This window comes from Sceloporus undulatus, chromosome 8, assembly GCF_019175285.1.
Source record: "Sceloporus undulatus isolate JIND9_A2432 ecotype Alabama chromosome 8, SceUnd_v1.1, whole genome shotgun sequence".
NCBI classification, from domain to species: domain Eukaryota; kingdom Metazoa; phylum Chordata; class Lepidosauria; order Squamata; family Phrynosomatidae; genus Sceloporus; species Sceloporus undulatus.
In genome coordinates this window covers 9,743,884-9,765,184 of record NC_056529.1, presented here as the reverse complement: position 1 = coordinate 9,765,184, position 21,301 = coordinate 9,743,884, and the positions used below count along the sequence as shown (strand labels likewise).

At 39.1% G+C, this 21,301-nt stretch overlaps 2 protein-coding genes across 4 annotated transcripts in view; one reads left to right on the top strand and one right to left on the bottom strand.

Annotated features, from left to right (window-relative positions):
• Positions 1 to 9,559: 9,559 nt before the first annotated feature.
• Positions 9,560 to 21,301, bottom strand: part of CEP89 (centrosomal protein 89) — a 34,248-nt gene continuing 22,506 nt past the window's right edge. For all 3 annotated transcript variants that reach the window (XM_042437469.1, XM_042437470.1, XM_042437471.1), the window contains 2 exons: positions 16,045 to 16,214; positions 9,560 to 12,558 (listed from right to left, as the gene is read on the bottom strand). In XM_042437469.1, the coding sequence (XP_042293403.1) occupies positions 12,318 to 12,558; positions 16,045 to 16,214 (411 nt within the window). In that variant the 3' untranslated portion in view covers positions 9,560 to 12,317. The remainder of the gene's footprint in view (positions 12,559 to 16,044; positions 16,215 to 21,301) is intronic.
• On the top strand, positions 16,222 to 19,649 carry LOC121914227 (E3 ubiquitin-protein ligase RNF182-like). The gene is made up of 2 exons (XM_042437472.1): positions 16,222 to 16,354; positions 18,512 to 19,649. The coding sequence occupies exon 2, from the start codon at positions 18,528 to 18,530 to the stop codon at positions 19,251 to 19,253; it is 726 nt and encodes a 241-aa protein (XP_042293406.1). The 5' UTR covers positions 16,222 to 16,354; positions 18,512 to 18,527; the 3' UTR covers positions 19,254 to 19,649.

Here is a 21,301-nt window from a genome sequence, read left to right as displayed (position 1 = left end):
TCATTCAGTAGAGAATGTCTATGTCTGTGAAGCTGGAGAAGTTCAGCTACTTAAGTACAGAGGTTAGGTAGAAACAGGTAATGATTAAACATGAATGCTTCCAAGAAGCATTAAGAGCCCAATTAATTTATCTACCCCCCCCCAAAGGTCTTTGATAGGTTCCACTTGTTCTCCTTTTTTATTCCTTGCAGCTTGTCCAAACAGTAAATTGCAGGCTGCCATGACTTTATAATACGTCAAGGCTTTCTGGCCCATATAAAAACAATAACCTGTACTGAGAGGAAGAGCTTGGCTGGTGTATCTTGTGGCTGCAACTATAAAGTTATTACAAAGAATAGCTTTGTATTAAGACACTGTGTTTTGAATATGCCTTTAAGTCGCCCGGATTTATGGCGACCCCATGAATTTTGTAGGGTTTTGTTGGGCAAGAAAGACTCGGGGTGAAAAGGTAACATTTTCCCATTTCATTTTATGGCTATTAGGTTTTGTTTTACAGTTCATGTGCCAAAATAAGACAATAGAGTGTGCCTGTGCCATATGTGAGCTTGCCATACACTGATTTCAGTGTACGCAGATGGCAAGCCCGGGAGGACAAAAAGGCACCAGGTACGGGAATGCGCCCCTATAGAAAATAATGGGGTTTAAGCTTACATGCTGTTCCACATACCCATGTGTGTTTGTCCAGAACGGATCCCCCACGTATAGGAAAGGTCCACTGTATTTTATCTTGCCAGTTCCTTCCTCTGAAATACAGTTTGCAGCACCTGGTATTTATTAGCAGTTTCTCATCCAAGTACTAACCAGGGCTGATCCTGTTTAACTTCCAAAATCATATGGGGTCTGGTGTTATTTAGGCCTCTCTGTCACATGCACTAAAATAATGACCACTGAAGATATGCAACAATTCACCCAGATAATGAGAGCATTGAAACAGTCAAAGAGTTCCCATGCCTTGGATCAGATACTGTACTGATCAGAACAGCAACTGCGGTCTAGAAATAAGAAGAAGACTAAGACTGTTAAGGGAAGCTATGAAAGAACTGGACAAGATCGTAAAGTGTAAAGACATAACTCTGAACATTAAAGTGAAGATCATCCAAGCCGTTGTATTCTCTGTCACCATGTACTGATGGGAGAGCTAGACAAAAGCTTATAGGAAGAATATCAACTCATTGGAGGTGTGGTGCTGGAGAAGAGTGCTGAGGATACTGTGGAAGAGCAGAAAGACAAAGGACTTTATCACATTGCAATTATCCTGTGAATAAAAGAGGAATTATAGAGCCACTTTTTATTCATGGAAAACCCCATTAATAAAAAGCAGTGCTAGAATTCCTCTTTATTCACGGGATAATAATGGGATAATCACGATGCCGTGCGATAATCATGGTGCTATCGTGCGATATTGACAGGAGCATCCCGCTATGCTCCTGTCTTTTTTGCCGGTGTGATAAAAGTCAAACAGATAGGTTCTATAACAGATCAAGCCCAAACTATCCAAGGAAGAAGTTGAAGAGCAAGAAGATGTTGTAGCAGTTTGCTTTTGCCTGAGTCTGCAAGAAAAGGCAAGCTTCTGCTTTCTTCTGTCCTCTCCCCCTGCTAAGTTAATTGAGTGCAAGTAACATTGGCTTGTTACAGACTGCCAAAATAAAGCTGCTTTGGGTCTCTTTGGAGGTATGCTGTTTAAATGATGCATGCATCCTAAGAATCCGGAAGCTGCACCAAAGCTGCACTCCGGTGCTTAGGAATGGAGCGTGGCTTTGGTGCGACCTCTAGACTCTTAGGTCCCATGCATCATTTAAATAGCATAACTCCAAAGAGACCCGAAGCAGCTTTATTTTGGCAGTCTGTAACAGGCCATAGGTATTTTTGAACTCAGTTTGCAGCAATGGAAGTAACCCAGGAGTAGGGAAAAAGTGAGAGGAGGGGAGAGACCCTGGGGCATTGTAAAAACAGATGTAAAAGTGGGACAAAAGAGGATGAATCAGAACAGGTGGAACAGAGTCTTAACTTGGTTGGATAAATAAAGTGTTTTCGTATGTTGGCATTGTTGCGGAATATGAGTAAGACTGTAAACAGTGAGATTAGAAGGAAAGGAAATGCAGAACGTACAGAACTTGATCATTGCATTAAGGTTTAAAATGTGTTAAATGGTTACAATGACATTCACAAAGCGGTAGTGTTAGTAACACAAACATCCTGCTTTTGGTGAGCCAATTAACACCTGGAATGGTGCTTGTTCTAGTAGCCTAATACAGCTAAGCCTTTGGGAATATTAGCATTTATTTATTTATTGGGTTTATATTCCGCCTTTCTCCCAAAATGGGATTCAAGGCAGCTTCCAATAATTTTAACACATAGAATTAAAGCCTTGATTACAGAAGTTAAAAAATGATTTTGTTGTTACTCCCTGCCCTTGAGTCGATTTCGACCCATGGCAACCCTGTGGATGAGACATCTCCAAGAACCCCTCTCCTCTACTGCTTTGCATAGCTCCTGTAAACACATTAGATATGACTAATATTAAAACATAAGTTTAAAACAGCAAAAAGTAGAGTAAAAAAGTTACTTTTTTAGACTACAGTAGAGAATTTAAGAGCTCATATAAATTAACTTCCCCAAATCCTGCTCTCCTGTGGGGAACCAATGCTGATACAAAACACCTTCCTTGCATAGCTTTAAAATAAATAAAGAAATAAATGATTTGCTACTCTTGGTGTTGAAACACACACTAGGCAACACTCTTTATGCGGTAAGGATTATCCAAGGCAGGAATAGCATGGTTAATGTTTGGTCTACTTGGTATTTACAGCACAAACATGCTCCACGTTAGATCAGTCACTGTGTTAACAACACATGGATGCTTCCAAGACTTGGAAGAGACTGTCATCAGAATGCAAGAGGCATTTAAAACTGGTGTCTCCTATCGCAATGCCTTCCCTGTCTCACTCTTTATCAGTTCACTGGCCTTTCCTGTCTTTAATTCCAGGCTCCTGTTTAGTGTGTTGCAAATGTCTCGTTCTTTTTTTTTCCTAATTAAATTTTTTAATTGAGTTTTTACAATAAAACACATAAGGTCTGTAGAACAATGGCAAGAACAACAAAACCAATTTAGCACGTTTAGCAGTGGTGAAAGATTATGGTCCAATGACCTCGGGGAAACTCTAGCTGCCAATCTCTGACCTACAAAGATAAATACCTATTTACCAGCATTATGATAGTGTATATATTCTCCTCATAGATATCAAAATAAATTTGAATGAATGAGGCTTACGCAAATTTCCCTATGAGAAATTTGCTTTCCAAAGCCCTTGAGTATTCCCAATGTTTAATTTAGAAGCTATAGGTCTTTGGTATCTTCCTTTCATTGACATTCCTTATTTATTCTTATGTACTTTGCCCTCTTTCTTAAGCTTAATAAGAGGGAAGTGAAAAAGTCTGTGATAGCTACAACATATTTGGCATTTCTTTATAACTCTTTGGTCTACTGCAATGAATCACATTTCACAGAAATGACATTGATAGTTCTGCAACACAACCTGACCATATATATAGGTTGTTGCCCAGGGAAATGCTATAAACCCTGCCACCAAAGGAGGGGCCTATTGCATCTTACCTGGATCAAACTGTTATTACACTGATCACTGCAAGTTAAAGTCCACAACGAATTAACTGTATATTATCATGATGCATCAGCATAATTATACAATTGCTTGCCTCTCTCTTTACAATATCCAGAAGGGTAGATTTCAAAGGTATAGCTGTGTTGGTCTGTAGAATCTCTATGTGAAGAGATCTTGTAGCACCTTTGAGACTAACTGAAAGAAAGAAGTTGGCAGCATGGGCTTTCAAAGACTTCATTCTACTTCCTCAGATGCATTTGGTGGAGTGGAAACCGGGGACAGACATATATATGCTATTGGTATGTGAGAATGTCAATTCAAATTCATTGTTACTCCATTTCCATACACAAAGGATTTGTTCAGGGCAAATACACAAAGATAATTTGTTCAGAGCAAGCTTGCCATTGCCTTCCCCTGAGACCAAGAGAATGTGACTTGTCCAAGGCCACCCGGTGAGTTCTCATGATCGAGTGTGGATTCAAACCCTGATCTCCCAGAATCCCAGTCCAATATGAGACTTCTTTTAAAACTGTCTTATCTTGGGCTAGATCATTTGTCCATCACCTAACTCAATGGTTTCCAAACTTGGTTCCTCCAGATGTTTTGGTCTTCAGCTCCCAGAATTGCTATCTGCTGGCCTAGCTAAGAAATTAAGTCCAAAACACCTAAAGGACCAGAGTTTGGGAATCACTGATCTAACCCAATGTTACAATTTCAACTGGCAGTGGCTCTTCACAGTGAGAGACCAAACCGTTCCAGCCACTTGCTACCTGATCTACTAAACAGAAGATGCTGAAGAACTGAACCCACAACGCATGTGCTCTAACCACTGAGACAGCTTTCTACATCTTACCCTTTACTCAGTTTTTGCCCTGACCTGACCTGTCTTATCAGAACGAAAAATTACAGCTGATGACTGAACTGTGATTTTCTTCCCCTTCTTCCTTCTCATCCCATCGCAGGTTGATGAGTAACAGAGAAAGAGGAAAAAACAGAATAATCAAACGTCTATGCGATGGGTATCAATGGAGAAGGGGAAATCTATTCTTGCATCAGAGTCCTCTGTTTATTCAGAGGTTCAGAATTGTGTATGGAAAGGGATTGTCAGGTAGGCACTCTTGTCCCAGCAATGCAAATTCTAGGCCCCATACAGACAGGCCAAAATAAAGCTGCTTCGGGTCACTTTGGAGGTATGCTGTTTAAATGATGCATGCGTCCTAAAAGTCCAGAAGCTGCACCAAAGCTGCGCTCCAGTCCTTAGGACTGGATCGTGACTTTGGTGTGGTTTCTGGACTCTTAGGACGCAAGCAGCTTTGGAGCAACCTTTGGACCCTTAGGACACATGTATCATTTAAACAGCATACCTCCAAAGTGACCCAAAGCAGCTTTATTTTGGCCTGTCTGTATGGGGCCTCTAGTCATGTTTTTGTCTTTTACTCTATTGAGGGCTTTCAATGATGCAACAGGGAAAAGAAAACCCTGTTCTCTTGCAAGCCTAAAAGTTGAATTCTTCCTTCTCTTCCTCCGCATCACTACTACTTTTACTACTACTACTACCATCCTCCTCCTACTTCCATCCCAGTTTGACCAGCTACAATCCCAGGACCTTTTGGGGGCAAGGACTCATAGCTCTGCATTATTTTTTTACTCTGTAAAATGTCACAGAGACTGGTGATGCTACGTATGTGAACACATGAATAAAGATGTTGCTGAAGTTCCGTAATATATTTCAGTCTATGATTAGACAAAGACTGATAACAAGTTGATTAAAGACAAGGCAAGTTTCCCAACAACAGAATAGATCCGTCAAGGGAGGAAGTCTGAGAGTGATGGTTTCTTTACTTTAAGATCAGTGTGGAATTAGGAAATACAGAAGGTCACCTGCAAGCAGGATTAAATATGCTGAAACAACTGAGATAATAGAGAAGGAGAAAAAGAGAAAGAGTCTATTTGCTTTGTAAAAGAACCTCTCTGAATGTGGCATTTTTATACTTTTTATACTTAGAGAGATAATACAAAATCCAGACCTTGTAGAACAAACCTAACATAGTTGGGTTTGGCATAGTTTTGCAGAAGACATTCCTTGGTGGTGATGGTGGGTTATGTTAACTGCTTATCTCAGTTAGATATGTTAGTATACAGTAAAGGGTGCTGGCACAAAACTTTGAGGTTAGCTTTTGCCAAATTACTAGACAAGGGATTTTCATGGCAGGATTTGTTCTGAGATTTGCCATTGCCTTCCCTTGAGGCTGAGAGCATGTGGCTTACCCATGGGTCTCATGGCAGAGCAGGAAATCAAACCCAGGTCTCCAGAGTCGTAATCCAACACTACAACCTCCACATCGCACTGGTTCTCCCGGGAACTACCTACCTAAATTTATTTATTTAACATTTATTTTATACGCCTCCTTTCTCCCAGCATGGGACCCAAGATAGTTTACAAAAGGCTGGAAAAAATATAAGCTAAAAGCCTGATAATCTATCTAATCACAAATCTCTGGTGGGTTTGTACAGGGAGAGACAATCTTTTGGATTGGCCATCTGTCGGGGATGCTTTGAATTTGAGTTCCTGCATGGCAGGGAGTTGGACTGGTTAGCCCTTGGTTTCTCTTCCAACTCTAGGATTTTATGATTCTATGACTTAGATAATTTGGACCTAAGTCATATAGGGTTTTATAGGTCAGAACCATTACTTTAAATTGTGCCCAGAAACGATTCAGTAGCCAGTGAAGCTGTTTGAACAAGGAGGTTATATGCTCCAGTATAGTGTTGGCTTGAGGATTTGGACTGTGATTTGGGAGATTAGGGTTTGAATCCCCATTTAGCCATGGAAGCCCTCTGGGTGACTTTGGGAAAGTCGCATTCTCTCAGCCGCAGAGGGAGTCACAGGCAAACTTCTTTCTGACCAAATCTTGCCAAGAAAACCCTGTAATAGGTTCACATTAGGGTTGCCCTAAGTCAAAAATGACTTGAAGGCACACAACAACAATAACAAACTGACCCCAATCAGCATTCAGGTTGTGACATTTTGAACCTGATGAAGTTTCCAGTTTCTAAAGGCAGCCCCACGGAGAATGTATTACAGTAGTCTAGCTTTCCATGTAATCGAGATAAATGGAATGAAATCAATTCATGAATTGAAGTCATTTTTGATTGTGATTTTTTTTTAGCCCCAAACACCCACACAAATAGCAATTTGTGTAACATGAATGTTACCCTATGTTTATTTTATTTGTTGTTTGCATTATTTAAAGGTTAATATGTATTAACATGTATGATGCTTAATTATTTTTGTAGAATATACACCATAGGTGGGTTTATTTTATTTTATTCTGTTCTTTAACTGGTTGCATGTAAAGCACTGTGTAAATTTATAGTGCTATATAATTAAAGCTTAATAATAATAATAACAACCACAATATGCTAGAAAGTTGTTGCAAGAATGTGAATGGGAAAACTGCAAAGAATGGATGAATGGATGTTGTGGCTTTGTGTGCTCTTTGCTACAGAACTCACCTCTGCCCTAAGCATTTGTTGCTGCTTTCCCTAGTAGAGCATCTGTAGAATTGGTTCAACCTGAAGTAACAAAGGCCTGTTACAGACAGGCCAAAATAAAGCTGCTTCGAGTCACTTTGGAGGAATGGTATTTCAATGATTCATGCGTCCTAAGAGTCCAAAAGCCAGTTCTAAGGACTGGAGTGCAGCTTTGGTGCGGCTTTTGGACTCTTAGGACGCATGAATCATTGAAATACCATTCCTCCAAAGTGACTCGAAGAAGCTTTATTTTGGCCTGTCTGTAACAGGCCAAAGAATGGCACTTTAGAACTAATGGGCAAATTAAAAAGTAACACATTGCTGGGGCCAAGTGGCATTCCCTCCACAATTCTTAAAAGATCCAAATGTGAAATAGCTCAGCTATTCACTGAAATATGTAACCTGTCTCTGAAATAAGGTTCGTCTGTGATTGACAGGAAGGCGGCTAAGTTAACACTAATATTTAACAAATTACAGACTTGTCAATGTCATGTCTGCACAAAGTAAAACGGGTAGAAAATTAGAATGAGTGCAAGAATTTAAACACATAAAAGATGGGGGCGGGATTCAATTTTGGGGGCAAAATCTGGCCCTGATACTGTTTATGAGATAGCCAACCATCATTTGGATTTTCTCAGCTCCCCCCATTCTAAAAAGTCTAAATGCCTTTCCTAGGGCTTAGTTATAGATATATAGATTAGTTATAGATAGTAAGAGCTTTAAGATAAAATACGCTGCTATTTTGGTTACACCCTTTTGCTTTTGGGCTTGCCTGCCTGCCCCTAGGGTGATAACTTATCTGAAATATATCTGATAAGCCAGATAACATATCTGGAATTGAATCTAGCTCTCAGGTCAAAAGAGGTTACACAGCCTTGAAACTGAAGCACCAGTTGGCAATGGCCTTGGCAAAGGAATCTTATTACCTCAATTCAGTTTCAGATAAACATACCCTCCAACATCACCTCTGATGGAGTGCAAATAATTCACTCAAATCCACCAAGAACAGGTTGCATACCTGCAACAGTGGTTTTTAAAGCGATAATCCCTTAACTCACCAAATGATATGCAGTCCATCATTCAGGAAGTTTAACAGCATGATCATTTTGGCAGCAGACCCATTCATTTCTGCATGACTATGCATAGGCTCAGCTCCCATATATTCCTCTAGTCCCATTTGAACAACCACCCCAAACCACAAATACAAGCATTAACTAGAATAAGGAGAGACGGGTAGGTTGTGTAAGTTTAAAGATGAACCACATTTACTGGTAAGCATTCTGTTCTTCTTCTTCAAAGTATCTATGACTCACAGAAATGGGAAAGCGGAAAGTTTGATGCCTAGGCAAGGAAATGAAATGCTACAGCCATGTTGTCTCTCTGTATAATCCATTTTGAAGCATATATAGGTACTTACCAACAGTTCCTGAGAGAGTTGCACCTTTCATCAACAGACTTCCAGAGGATGAGACAAAAGTAGCTGCTATCTTTCCAAACAGAAGTTTGCTGCTTGGCAGGACATCAAATCAGCACTATATGAATTGCTGTGCCTGCCATGCAAAAGCTATGGCTTTAAAAGCATGTTCAGCTAACATCTGCAGGCCTTAGTCACAAGACAAGAACAACAATCAAGGATTTACCTTTTCATGAAGAAGGTTCTTTCACTCGTTCAGATAAGAAATTGAAGTATCACCAGAAAACAAGAGTAATGGTTAAGGAACGTGATGTTCAAACCTCATCTTCATGCTCCAGGACTTGGCCTTAAGGAAATTCCTCTTCCTAAAAACATACATCTAGCTCTGTTTTGCATAGGCTCTCATGGCTCTGCTTCCTTAAAGGAATCTTCTTCAACAAATAAGTACTATTCATCATTTAAGAAATGGCAGCTGGAATCCCTTAAGCATCTCAAACTGTCAGATTATAGTGAACAGATGCTGACCCTTTCTGTCCAGAAATACCTGATTTCCCTTATAAGATACATCTGCAGAGACAAACTCTCTGTTTCTCAAACAATGATGTCCCTTGTCATAAGGGATGTCTAGCAACCTTATTTTCCACTAGCTACTAAACAATATGCTAGCTATCTGGTCAGGCTTCCTTGTTTAATTTATTCCATTATTAAATGTACAACCTTTCATAATCAATCCTGTATCCTAATAGCAAATTAATTCTGCAATTTTGGGCTCTTATGTGCAACCTTAATAGAAAACTGCCTTTCACAGATTTTAAATGGAAAGAGGAGGAGGTGGGGGAGGAATAAAACTACAGTACTTTCTTTTGTAAGATGGAAGAGGTTATCAAGTAGAATATCCTCTCTAACAATTAATTTTGCGGGTGCAATTATCTCTTGTTTTATACCTTGAGACGGAGTGAAGACGCTGGCAGCTGCTCATCATGATTCATCTTTAATCTTAAATGGTGTCTACAGCTCTTGAGATTTGTTCTTTAAAGTCAAATTAATCACTTGAAGGAATCAGTAATTTAAGGAGGTACACATTGACACATTTGCTGAGTGTTTCATGTTTACACTGATTTTGTCCCAACTCCACGCTGTATTAAGTGCACTTAATATTCACTGTTCTGTCTGGGAATAACATGCGATTTCCTCCCCTTAAAATATGACATTTTATTGTTACAAAACATTTGCAAAAATACATATCCGACAAAAGCCTAGACAGCAAACAGCTAAGCGAATATTTATAAAAATGAACACTTATGCAAATGATGACTCTGACATATATAAAAAACATTAAAAGTTGAAGAAAGAGCAAAAAGAGAGGGGAAAGAGAGACTATACATGTAAAATCTACCTTGAATCAATTTGGCGTATTGTACAATTGAATTACGATTATAATTTCATACAATTAAAATATATAAATTTCTATGGACAAAAATACACAGGAGACTGTTATGAAAAACAACATGCCTGACTTGGTTAGCTAGATTTAACTCTTACAGACAAGGTGCAGTCACCCGGTGAAAAATTAACATGATGGAAGTTAAGGCCATCAGGGCTATAAACTGTAAACATACTTACTTGGTAGTAAGCCCAGTTGAACGCACTGGATCTTACTTCTGAGTAGATATGCCCAGGATTGAACTGTTGATGGATTACTGGATTGAAGCCTTTAAATACAAGTAACATAGAGGTTCCCTAAAGTAGAAGCAGCCATTTAAATCAGCATGCAAAGGAAAGATTAAGCACAAGGCTAGTTCACACAGCCACCCAATGATGGTTTGGTATTATGTCTGAATGCCTTTTAAAAAAATCATCTGTAACTACTGGTTATAAAATTATAAAAATATGCTTACAAACAGGCAAACTGCCTATTAGCCTTGTGGTCTGTACATATAAGGCACAGTTAAACATCCCTTTATATTCTGCTCTTAATTCGTAAATATATAACCCATATTGGGTTCTAAAATACTGTAGCAAATTCCAAAATGGTCACAAGAACGACTGGGCAACAAGTCCTAAGAATCACTGTAAACACTAGGAAATGACTTTAATCCACATTTTCACAAGTTAAAGCTTTTATAATGTTAGATCACAACCAAGGATCCTTGATTCATATAGTATACCGATTATTACTGTTCTCAAGTGGTGAAAACCACAATTTGGAATCATTGTTCCCTGAACAACAGGGACAGCTACTATGCAGCCTTGCTCAAGTGTGCATAAAGATCAAATGCTTTATCTTCAAAAGTTGCTGGTAACTGGGCTAGTCCACTGGGAAGAAAAATGAAGGCATAATTGTTCTATTAGACTTTTATCTAAACCTTTTATTGGGCTTTATTACAACATTATCCAGTTTTTCTCTACTTCTATCTTGGTCAATCCTGGAGCTTTTGGATGACACAGCTTAGTTCTGTGCTTGTAGTGAAGCTTTTAAGTGCGCACAGCCAGGGCATCCCTACATTCTTCAACATTATTGTTTAGCAACCCAATGTTCTGTAAAAGGTGCATTAACATACCTGGGTGAAATGGTTCTGTCACATAATTTTTTTAAGAAATAGCATCTCAATATCAGGGGAGACAGCTACAGATGAAATGTACAAATTCCTGAGGCCAAACTCCTAGTCTGACATTTTACCCCTCCTCCTTGTTCTTCCTCCCATCAGGAGTCTAGGAACATCACTTCTTGCTGTTATCTATTGAGCTGGATGTCTCCAGATTGTCTGCTTCCCTACTGTTCCTTTCCTTCTCTTTGAAGAGTACATCCTGTTACAGACACCCAATAATTCTATGTAAATGCAGGATTTGGCATTGTTTCGTGTTCAGCTAACATCCTATTACACTTGGGTACCTAAGGTATCTACTTAAACCAATGGAGACATAATCAAATGTGTTACCTTCACTTTGTATTCAACCGGCTTAACCATTACTCACAGATCCCAAAGGCCTTTTCTACCCCAACCACAAGGCAAAAATAGCTTGGGGAAGGGATGAACAGGAGCAAAGCTGTGCTAAGAGAATGAGTGCTTAACCTTTTCCTTCATCTCCTGTATGCTTCCTATTATCCCCCAAATTCTATTGGTCCTTTGTTGGTTATTCATAAGAAATAGCATTGCTGCAATATCCAAAGAGACTGTGTTAACTGGTGTTAGTGAAAACAGACTAGGTACATCAGTAGATGTAACACAGAAATCAAGAGATGGAAACAGTGACAATCATGCCATCGTGTTCCTTAAAACTTTTTAAAAGTAATTTTCATTCCCAGTTCCTTTTGGAGATACTATCACTGGCAGGGCAATCCTGAGCATATTTACCAAGAAGTAAATCCAACTGTGTGTGTCGCAGCCTATGAAAAATAGAAGCTCCACCTAACCTCTCCTTTACTTTCTAAATCCCTAGCAGAAACTTAATATAGTTTAATTTTTTCTGCAAACACAACTAAAATGACTACAATAAAACCCTGGTTTTTGGACAAGAGTTAAGATTCGCAGAGGTCTGAAAGACATATACATGATATTCCCCATTAACAATGCAATCACAACTATGCAGAAGTCTGGATCCCTGAATATCATCAAAAGAATAACAGCTCCATTCAGAGATCATATTTGTCTGCTTGATTGGTTTACAATCTGACCATTCACTGTGCACTTTATATTTGCTTCTTTCAGATCCATTCAGCACTGGAAGAGGTGTAAACATTTGTGTCCTTAACACAAAGGTTCCTGTTGGCTCTGAGTTTTAATAGGTGGGGAATGCTCCAAATCGCAGTAGCTAAAACTGTATCCCTCCAGCAGGTCTTTCTGGAACATGTCATCTAAATGTGATTCATAGGCTTTGACAGGACTCTCCGTGTTCCTTTTCTCAAGAGATTTATGCAAGAGTTCCTTCATCCTCCTGTTTTCTTTGGTGGTCGATTCCCAAATTATTTCAAGTTCATTTTCCATTTCCCTAGGAAGAAGAAGGAAAAAATGTATTTGCTAGCTTTGGATGCTTTATTCTCATGTTGTTGAGAGTACCTTTGAGTTGAACTATCAAACAGTATGGGTAGAATTACATTTATATTAGTCCCTGTAATGACATTTAAATGACACCAAGTGCACAGAGTAATGTGAGTGATCTGCTACGATTCAATCAAAGGTATACATTTATAAGTGAGATTTAATTATAAAAGCATTAAAGAGTTACCCTTATTTCTACTCCCCTTATTGATAACATATCAAACCATCAACAGAACAGAAAATACTGCATTAGTCCACTCAGATTCACTGTATCATCATTACTGTGTGCCTTTAAGTAATTTCTGACTTATGGGGACCTTAAAACGAATCTATCATAGGGTTTTCTTGACAAGATCTGGTTTTGAAAAACAGAGTGTTTTGTAATGTTAAATAGTGCACAGGTGCGATCTTGGATTGTTCCTCTTATCACTGCTAGGTTTTCTCATTCTGTCACCAGAAACTGAAAGGTATGTTTTTAGCCTGTTGACCTGAAAGGAATTTGGAAATATTTTGCAACTGAAAATGGGTTGTAAATCAATCAAGCAGACAGGAACCAGTAGGAAGGGAAGGAGGGAGGAGTGATACTGAGATACTTAAAGGAGATTTAAGAACCTAGTTTAAAGAACATACAGGGCATGGAAGCCAGTAGAAGAGTATTGTAGTGGTTTGAGCACTAGACTACGATTGTAGAGATCAGGGTTTGATTCTCTGTTCAGCCACAGAAACCCACTGGATGTCCTTTATGTTCTTTAAGGCAGGTTCTTAAATCTCCTTTAACTACCCCAGTATCATTCCTCACTCACTCCCTTCCTACTGCTTCCTGTACATCTTGCGGTTTTACTAAATCTAATTTTTGAATGATCATCTTATCATTAAGAGAGAAGATCCCCAGTACCCTTTTGGTCTTCAGATCTGTCTCTGTGTTATAAATCATTCACGTAATCTCTCTTCCAAAGGAGTAAAAAAAAAGCTGTTTTAGTCCTTTCCCAGCACATAAATGTTGCATTACTTTGTCCTGGTTCAACCCTGTGGTCATGTAACATTCTGAGTCTTGTTAACTTGATTGGAATGTCAATCAATCAATCAATCTTTATTAATGCTTAAGCCAAAGGCCATTCGCATGATAAAATATAAAACCAATAACAGAAATTCAGAATTATAAAATATTCCATCAAATAGCATCCAGATTTAATACATAATATACATTCTGAGTCTACAATATGGATTATTTTCAACATGTCACTAATTTTAGGTTTTGGGTTATAAGGGGGTGAAGAAACCATAATTTAGTATGTAAATTAGGCACATGATTTATTTGTGGGGAGAGTGTTTACATTTTCATGGCACCATATATGAAATAAGGTGCAATGCAGCACAGCCATGTGTACATGCTGCCATTGGGGACAATGGGTATGCCGTCTGTGGATGCCTAAATCCACAGATGCCGAGGGTCCACTGTACTTCTGCAGTGTGTTTTGGACCTAGGTCACATATTTCACAGACTGTTTGCCCATTATACAGTTAAACATGTCAGTGAAATGTTTATCTACTGGCAAGAAATCTCTAGACTGCAAATTTTCTCCTTGAGCGATGCTGGTGGAAATAAATCTCCATTACTACATTACTGGCCCAGCGGTACTGATTTTGGTTGCCAAGCTACAGAAGATTAGTGAAAAGAATCCCACCCATAGTTCTGTAGTTTCTGTTATTCTTCAAGGAAAAAGGAATGGGGAGAGAGGGATCCAGAAGAACCTTTCAACAGACAGAAATCCACGATAGAAACAAAAGATTGGGCTAAAAAAAAATATTCGGGAGTTGGCTACAATATAGCAGAGAATAATATTTGCTAGAATTTCTAGATTTTGGTATAACAGTGAGGAGGAGTACTAATGGAACCTGGCTTCAGTTCAGCATTTAGGAAATATACTAAAAACAAACCTAGAGCTTTTTAGTAACTAAACTGAAATGTTGCTAGTGTACAGTTGGCCCTCTACATTTGTGGGGTTTAGGGATGCAAGACCCCCGCAAATGTGAAAAAAAAGTGTGGGCAGGCAAGAGGAGCAAGTGTGCATGTGCCTCTCCTTCCCCTGTCCTTCCATCCCTTTAACTGCCTTCCTGCCCCTTTCCCACCAGGAAAAGGGTGAGGAGCACCGGTTCCCCTCATCTTTCCCAGTTGATGTGCTGCCACACAGAAAATCCTGTTACTAGTATCACTATCATATCTCTTTTTTTGGCCACACTGGGGAGCTATATCAAAGAGTGGGGGAAATATTTTAGTATTAGAGAGAGGGAGAGATATGCTAACTTCAAAAAAACTGACATGCATAAGCAGCATTCCCTCATGCGGAAAGGGAAACATGAGTGAAGAGCGCATCTCCAAGAAGCAGGTAAAAGTATGCAGTGGGCAAGGTTTTAATAGTGTTTATTTGAATAGGTTAAAAAGCCGAGGAACACTAGGACAAGAGATACAATATATGAATCTGGAAAGAGATCTGAGTTGCTTGGATTAGATGATCTACCTCTCCCCCTGCAATCAATGAATCCATCCATCCATCCATCCATCCATCCATCCACTGCATGAAGCAGCATGAATTATAGAAATGGAACACAATATACCATATTTATTCCTTCTCTGGAGTTTTTTTTTTTAAACAGAGGCAGGATGGACATCTGTCAGGGGTACTTTGATTGTATATTTCTGTATGTCAGGGGGTTGGGCTTGATGACTCTTGTGGTCTCTTTCAACTCTATGATTCTATATTACTTGTAAAAGATTCATGGTGGGCTTTTAAAAAAAACACCTGCTAGCAAGAACTGGAGCAGCACTCTATGAAGTCCTACTATTAGAAGAGAGGAAAACTTCATGCTGTATAGATCATTTGAACACAGAGAATCATGTTCTAGCCAAGACCTGCCCAGCTGCTTGTTTCGCCTTTTGTGATTCAGCATCCTCTCAATGTGCAAGACATCCCTCTTTGCCAAGCGTTATTAAGTGACTGCTCCCATTTGCCTGTCAGAAAACAGTCAGTCTGAGACTTCATCAGTCCCCACTGGAAGATGTTATTAACTCAATAAGCACATGACCACTGATTCACTTTGGAGAGAGTTGTTGAAAGCTCAATTCAAGTTAATAGCTTCTCCGTGTTTGCTTTCTTTCAAGAAGAGGCAGTGAACAGCCATGTGGATTTTTAAGGCTGGTTGTCAGGACTTAAATCGATGACTTCCTTCAAGGATTTGTAGGTTGAAGTTGGGGGAGGGAAAAAGAGAAGCTGGACAGAAACCAGTTCAGAGGATGAGACGGTATTTTCAACCCAGCAGAAAACCAGGAAAGTGAATACAGCTACAGCACACCAGATGGGGCTCTCAGACAGAACATGTTCTACATGCGCCTTCCTTTCACCAGTCTAATTGTTTGTTTAAGGCTTCGCTGACTTACCTTTTCTGCTGCAGCACTTCGTCAAGGGTTTCCTGCTTCTCTTGCAGCAGCCGCTGGAGATGCTTCATTTCTCGTTGGTACTGGGCAGCCTTCCCAGCAAATTCTTGCTCCTGTTCTGTTACTTTGAGGGTGATGTCTCCAAGCTTCCCAGCAGCAGTCTTTTTATACACCTGTGAGTGGTGGAACAGAGTCCTATTAAAATCATTGCTGGGCTTGCTTATCCACTGTCGGATCATAACCAGCAGAATGGCATTCTCCCACTATGGCTTCATTCTGAAACCTGGGATATCTTGTTTGAAGGACAAATCGGGTAGGTTGGAAATAAGCTCATCCTTCTTCAAGCATTTCTACTGTATGTACTTTCCATGGTGTACAACAAAAGTGTTACTGCATGGGAATACTGTGCTATTTTTATGCTCCTCTTTATAAACAGCCTTGAAGTCAAACAGGTTTTAATTGTGAGGAAACGATGCCAGACTTTAAACACATGTTGCTGATATACACAGTTAAATAGTCTGTTTTTGATTATCAGTGTACATATAAAGAAAAAAATGCTGTCAAGTGATACTGTATATGTGGTTTTGATCCTTGAATGTTAGCACTGGGAAGAAAAAAACAACTTCCCTTCTTTATCAGCTTAGCTTTCTATTTGATGCTTCTGATATTTTAATATGTATTTTTTGCCCTCTGAAATAATGGAATAGATCACCTTTCTTTTCTTGCTTGCCATAAAAATGCATCATTTCAAAATGCCTGACACCTACAAAAAGAAAAGCTGTCAAATGCTACATCAAAGTTAGTTCTTTGTCTAATCAGTTTATACGGCTCTTGAACTATAAAAATTGCTATCTGTAGAAGGACCAATACTAAGCAAGATAAAGAAAAAAAATCATCCCAGAAAACAGTTCCACTGAAATTTATATTTCAGTTAAACTACTCCTTTGTACTCATATGACAAAAGGTCTCAGATTTGTGGGTCCCTTCCATTAAAATTCCATTACTGCTACATGGCAATGTGAAAGTAATGAGCCAAGGCTGAGCCAATTCTGTTTATTAGGGAAGTGTACCTATTATTATTATTATTATTATTATTATTATCATCATCATCATCATCCTATATTTATAAAGCACTGTAAATTTACCTAGAAATAAAACAACTGCTTGGGCAAAACAGAGAAAACTGTCAAATGCACAGCTGCTCCTATTTACCTGTCAAATCCTTGAAGCTCCATACCATGTGTTCTTAGCAAACAAAGAAGTGTTACAGAAAGCCTATATTCAAAATGTGTTTGTTTTCAGTCATAAGTAATATCTCTGTTGACTAACCTTAAATATATAGTGTCACTGAAATGAACAACCAAGAAGCCTCCCCTCAATGAGCTCAATAGGTAAGTATAACATCACAGGAGAATTTGTTCACAAGAATAAAGATTTGTCTCCAAGGAAGAGCAAACTCTAAATAATTGCCAAGATCAGATTGTATCAACTGTCATAACTAGTCTCTGGGTTATATCCTCAACCCAAAGGCAAATGTCTTGCAGCAAAATGTGTGTGTATTTTTCATATTGACAGATAAAAGCAGTACCTAAATATTCCGAATGAGTAATTGCTACTTGTCACTAAATCCCACTGAGTTCAGTAAGATTTACTCCCACATAAGACTGCAGACTAAGTTGATACATTTCTATACTTTTCTATAGATGCCAGTCTCCAACCACAAATAGCTGGGGAAAGGGCTTGTGGTTAGAAGAAGGCTTTCAATTTTCCAAAGTGGAATTTTGGCACGAAAGAGAAACAAAATTGACAGGTTAATTCTTAATTAAAATTGATACAAACAAATAAAAATATGGCTATATTCATACATAAGAATAGAACATTATATTAAATGTGAAGGCACAGAGGGTACAGATGTCTGGATTAGGGCTGGAAAACCTGGGTTCAAACTGCTGCTCAGCCATAAAACTCAACTCAGGCTGACCCTATTCTCAGATTAACCTCCCTGTGTTCTTGTGAGGATAAACATCTGGGTCAATTTCCTTGGGTCTCGTATATAAATTCAGTAACTAAATAAAATCCATTTAGACATAGAAAGCTCAGATAATATTACCTAGAACAAAAATTCTCTCATACAGAGGGAGAAACTGGAAGCTCAGTTGGGCAAAAGGTAATGTGACGTATTAGTCAAATAGTTGAGAATGTAACAAATCAATCTTTCAATCTGTGAGTTGGGAAAGCAACTTCCTGCAAGATTTAATCTGAATGATTCAGTTAATGTTCAGGAAAGTTAAACATAATTCAGCATACTCATAAAGAGTAGTGATAACTAGATAACAACCAGTTTTAACTGTTAATCTGCTATTATTCTTCTGCACCTAAAAGCACCTCCAGTATATATGGTAAGGGTAATGTATAATGAGAAAGTCATTATAAAAAATATGGAGGGACTTACTGTTGTTCTCTTTTATAGTGTGCCTTATCTAAAGATGAATAACCCTATGAAAGAGGAGGAGGAAAAAGTACTCAATGATGAACTAGAGTGCAAAATCTGTTATCAGAAATTTAATGTTCACAGTCGCAAACCCAAAATCCTGGACTGCCTTCATAGGATATGTGCTAAATGCCTGACCAAAATCCTCCACATTGGAGATGGTTCCCTTTGTATTAGTTGTCCTTTCTGCCGTCATGGGACCGAGCTTCAGGAAGAAGAAGTGGAAGGTCTCCCTGATGATACAAACATTATGTCCAAACTCATGTCAAGAGACAAAACAGCATGGAGTTCAGACTGCAAAGAAGTTGTCTTGACACCAAAGAATCTGGCTTCTTCAAGTCCTTCTCAGGGGTCATCAAACTGCTTGGTGATAACTATCATGGAAGTACAGAGAGACTCCACAAGGACTCCAAGCCAAAACACCCTGTCAGATTATTATACAGATCACAGTCTTGATTCAGTCTCTGTAACCACTCACAGCCAACTAGACCAAGATATTCTCTCTAAACTCTGTAAGCACGTCCCCAGAATACTAGTCTGGCTGCTTGGATTTTTCTACTTTGGGTCTTTGCCGCTTGGAATCTATTTATTGGTGATTCAGAAAGTGACCCTTGGAATTGTCTGTGTCAGCCTTGTTCCCTCCAGTTTAACAGTGTGTTTGGTATATGGTTTCTGTCAATGCCTCTGCCAGGGCATGTGTGACTGTTCCTCTAGAAGCTGACTTTGAAAAAACGACGAATAAATTTTGCATATCAGAACTTAGAGGCCTTTTGAAATTATGGACTATTAAAAGCCTTCAGTACGGTTTGTAAAATGTGATCTCATGCATAAATCGAGGGCAGGTTTTGGGGCCAAACTTATGGATTTTGGTATGACCCGTGGATAAGTCAAGGGTAAAACTTTGATGTTCTTCAGGTCCATAATGGCTCTTCAGCGTTTCCCTGGCAGTGAGCAGCAAGGAAGCACCAAAGAGCCATTTTTTCCTTAGAGTGGGGTTAAACAGTCACAGGCACCCTCTGCTCTTTCAATCCTGCCAAGAAACCTACTTTTACAGTTGTCTCTCCCCAGAATGGAAGCTCTTTACTGCTGGACCATCCACAGCGCTGGACTAGGGAAAGTGGGGAGAAAGGTGTGTGTGTTTGTGACTAGATCAGCTGTTTCTTCTATAGAAATAAAAACTGCCCTGCACTCTCTCTGCTTAAAGCAGCCCATTCCCAAACAGGGAAAGTGGGGAGGAAGGTATATATGTGTGTGTGTTTGTCACTGAATGAGTTGCTATCATCTTGGAGAACAGAAGATTGAGATAGCCCTGTTTAAGCATTTGAAGGGATGACACACTGAGGATGGAGCAAGCTTGTTTTTTGCTGCTTCAGAGAATAGGACCCAGAACAATGGATGCAAGCTACAGCAAAAGAGATTCCACTTCAACATTAGGAGGAACTTCCTGACAGTAAGAGCTGTTCAATAGTGGAATACACTCCCTCGGAGAGGGTGCTGTCTCCTTTGGAGGTTTTTAAACATAGGCGGGATGGCCATCTGTCAGGGGTGCTTTTCTGCAAAGCAAGGGGGTTAGACTGGATGCCCTTGACAGAGGTCTCTTCCAGTTCTATCATTCTATACAAGGGCTATTGCTTCAATATCTCATTCTGTGGGATTCTCAGAGCCTTCTGGTTGGCCATTTTGGGACAGCAGGAGTGTTAGTGTGATTCAGTATGGCTGTTTTTCTGCTGTTGGGTTCAAACCACCAAATGTACCTCATAAAGGACTGTTCCAAGATTAATAATAGGAGAAAACAAACAGGAGAAATAAAACACACACAAGGCAACTGCCTTTTCACATGCCCAAAACTAGACTGTCAGGATTGGAAAGATTGTTTGCAGAACTCGAAGGCTTACATGGCCAGCATCCATAGTTTTTTGTGGGTTTTTCTGGCTATGAGGCTATGTTCTAGAAGAGTTTTTTCTTCCTGACAGTAAGAGCTTTCTTAGTAAAACTCTTCTAGAACACAGCCTCATAGCCTGAAAAACCTACAAAAAACTGTAGTTTACAAAGTCCCCCCACCTCACTCTGGTCTAGACATGTGGAAGCATGCGAGAAAGATCATTTACTTTCCCCCAGTTGTTTTCCTGAAAAATATAGATTCTGGAATATTTTCTGTTAATTTTCCATTTCTTTTTTTCCTTTCAAATAATATGCTTAAGATAAGATGTTCATATATTCATTTCACCCACATTATTTTTAAAAACTATGGATTAAGTAAACTATTATGGAAGACTACGTACAGGAACACTATGCATGGTGGTTATCTGTGGACCTCTGCTGGTGCATAACACACTAGCCGCCAGTCTGCAACACGTTACCAAGAAATAACAGTTGCACTCGATGAGCACAAATACAATATTGGTCAAGGCACATTAGTGAGTGGGAAAAGGCAAGTTCCCACACATCAAATAGCCCAAGAAGCAGGATGTACACTATCAAATCAATGTAATACCTTTTCCCAGCTCTTTTTATGGGTCTTATAAAGGAATGAGTCGTTTATATATATGCTTCACACTATGGAGTATTAGATGAGACATATTTTTAATGTTTTATTAATGTAGATTATTAGTGTAGATGGATTCTTCTATTCTTTTTTTCCTTGATTCTCATAAACTGGCAAAACCAAAGTGGTCCCTTATTGTTCAGATGTTCCTTATAGTTCAAGGACCTTGTAGCTCCATTTATTAAAGGGGGGGGGGAATAAAATTTACAAAAGTAAATTCAATT

What these genes read in the sequence shown, in the direction of transcription:
- LOC121914227 (XM_042437472.1), top strand. Translation starts at nt 18,528, where the DNA reads ATGAATAACCCTATGAAAGAGGAGGAGGAAAAAGTACTCAATGATGAA.